Genomic DNA, 1,188 nt, shown 5'->3' on the forward strand with positions numbered 1-1,188 from the left:
ACTAAATGCAATGCAGAAATAACAAATATTTCAGTGAATAAGCTAAACACGTGCTAAATGCTCTTTCACAAACTAAGCCACTTTTTCTCAGCAATTCCAGACATTTGTGCAATTTAATTCAACAAATACTAATCCGAGTTCACACAGTTCACTGTAAAAAAAAAAAATATGGAAAGATATATGAACAAAGGATTCCAAATTGCAAAATATAAAATCAATATCTTCATGAAGCAATTATAAAGCATTTTGTAAAGAAATTTCCTCTTAGTAATTCATCCCTTACATCAAATATAAGATAATAAAAGGGATTACTTCTACATTTACTTGCACCATTAATCTCATTAGTTAACTAATAATTATCAATATAAATTCATTATGCATTACAAATTTTCTTGTTTATAAAAATAAAATTTATCACCACAGATATGGGTACTCAATATTCTTTCTAAAAAAATACTTTTAACACATCAAGAACCATGTTAATTCTTAACACAGTGAGAACTACAGTACCTATATGAACATGTTGCATATCAAGAGTATTAGAGCACAACTACAGCTCTACAAGATTAAACATACCTTTTTTTTTTTTTTACTTAAATGTCTGGAAAATTACTGGTCAATTACTGAATTTTAGTTTAAGCTGATGTGATGTTATATACATCATGCAGCAGGCACAACAACAGCTACAATCCATAAAGGATATCTAATGAAGAATGACTTACAATCCTTATCTTCCTCCTCCTCTGTCTCATCTGCTGCAAGAGGGTTAAACTCAGATACTTGGAATCATGGCCATTGCTTGAGAACAAATTCAAATCTCACACAGATGTAAAATATTATATTCTCAAAAGTCACTATGCTTCTTTGTTTTCATTTGTGTTTCTCAAGCCATGTCTATGTTTCTTTTGGGTTAGGTGTTATTAGGAGTTAGACAAACACTACGTGGAATCAACCAGATCCTAAACCTCCCATTTATTAAAACCACCACTATAAAACATGATGATGAAATACAACAAAGCTTCCATTTCCAACAAATCATGCATTAAAAATTAGCACATAAAAGAAGCTATGTTCAATGCAACATGTCAGTACCTTGACTATGTTCACCAGTTTACAAATAATCACATAATAGCATTTCATCATTATACATCTCAAATCTTGTTAATCAATAAAGTAATGAAATGCATT

The 1,188-nt window shown here is 30.1% G+C and overlaps 1 protein-coding gene across 1 annotated transcript in view; it reads right to left on the minus strand.

Annotated features, from left to right (window-relative positions):
* LOC119581951 (dedicator of cytokinesis protein 7-like) overlaps positions 1-1,188 on the minus strand; it is a gene marked incomplete in the record, with an annotated part of 118,380 nt that overhangs the window by 106,379 nt on the left and 10,813 nt on the right. Inside the window, 1 exon segment of the mRNA XM_037930132.1 lies at positions 723-755. Coding sequence (XP_037786060.1) covers positions 723-755 — 33 coding nt within the window.

The sequence above is a fragment of the Penaeus monodon genome, chromosome 15 (genome assembly GCF_015228065.2).
Source record: "Penaeus monodon isolate SGIC_2016 chromosome 15, NSTDA_Pmon_1, whole genome shotgun sequence".
NCBI classification, from domain to species: Eukaryota; Metazoa; Arthropoda; class Malacostraca; order Decapoda; family Penaeidae; genus Penaeus; species Penaeus monodon.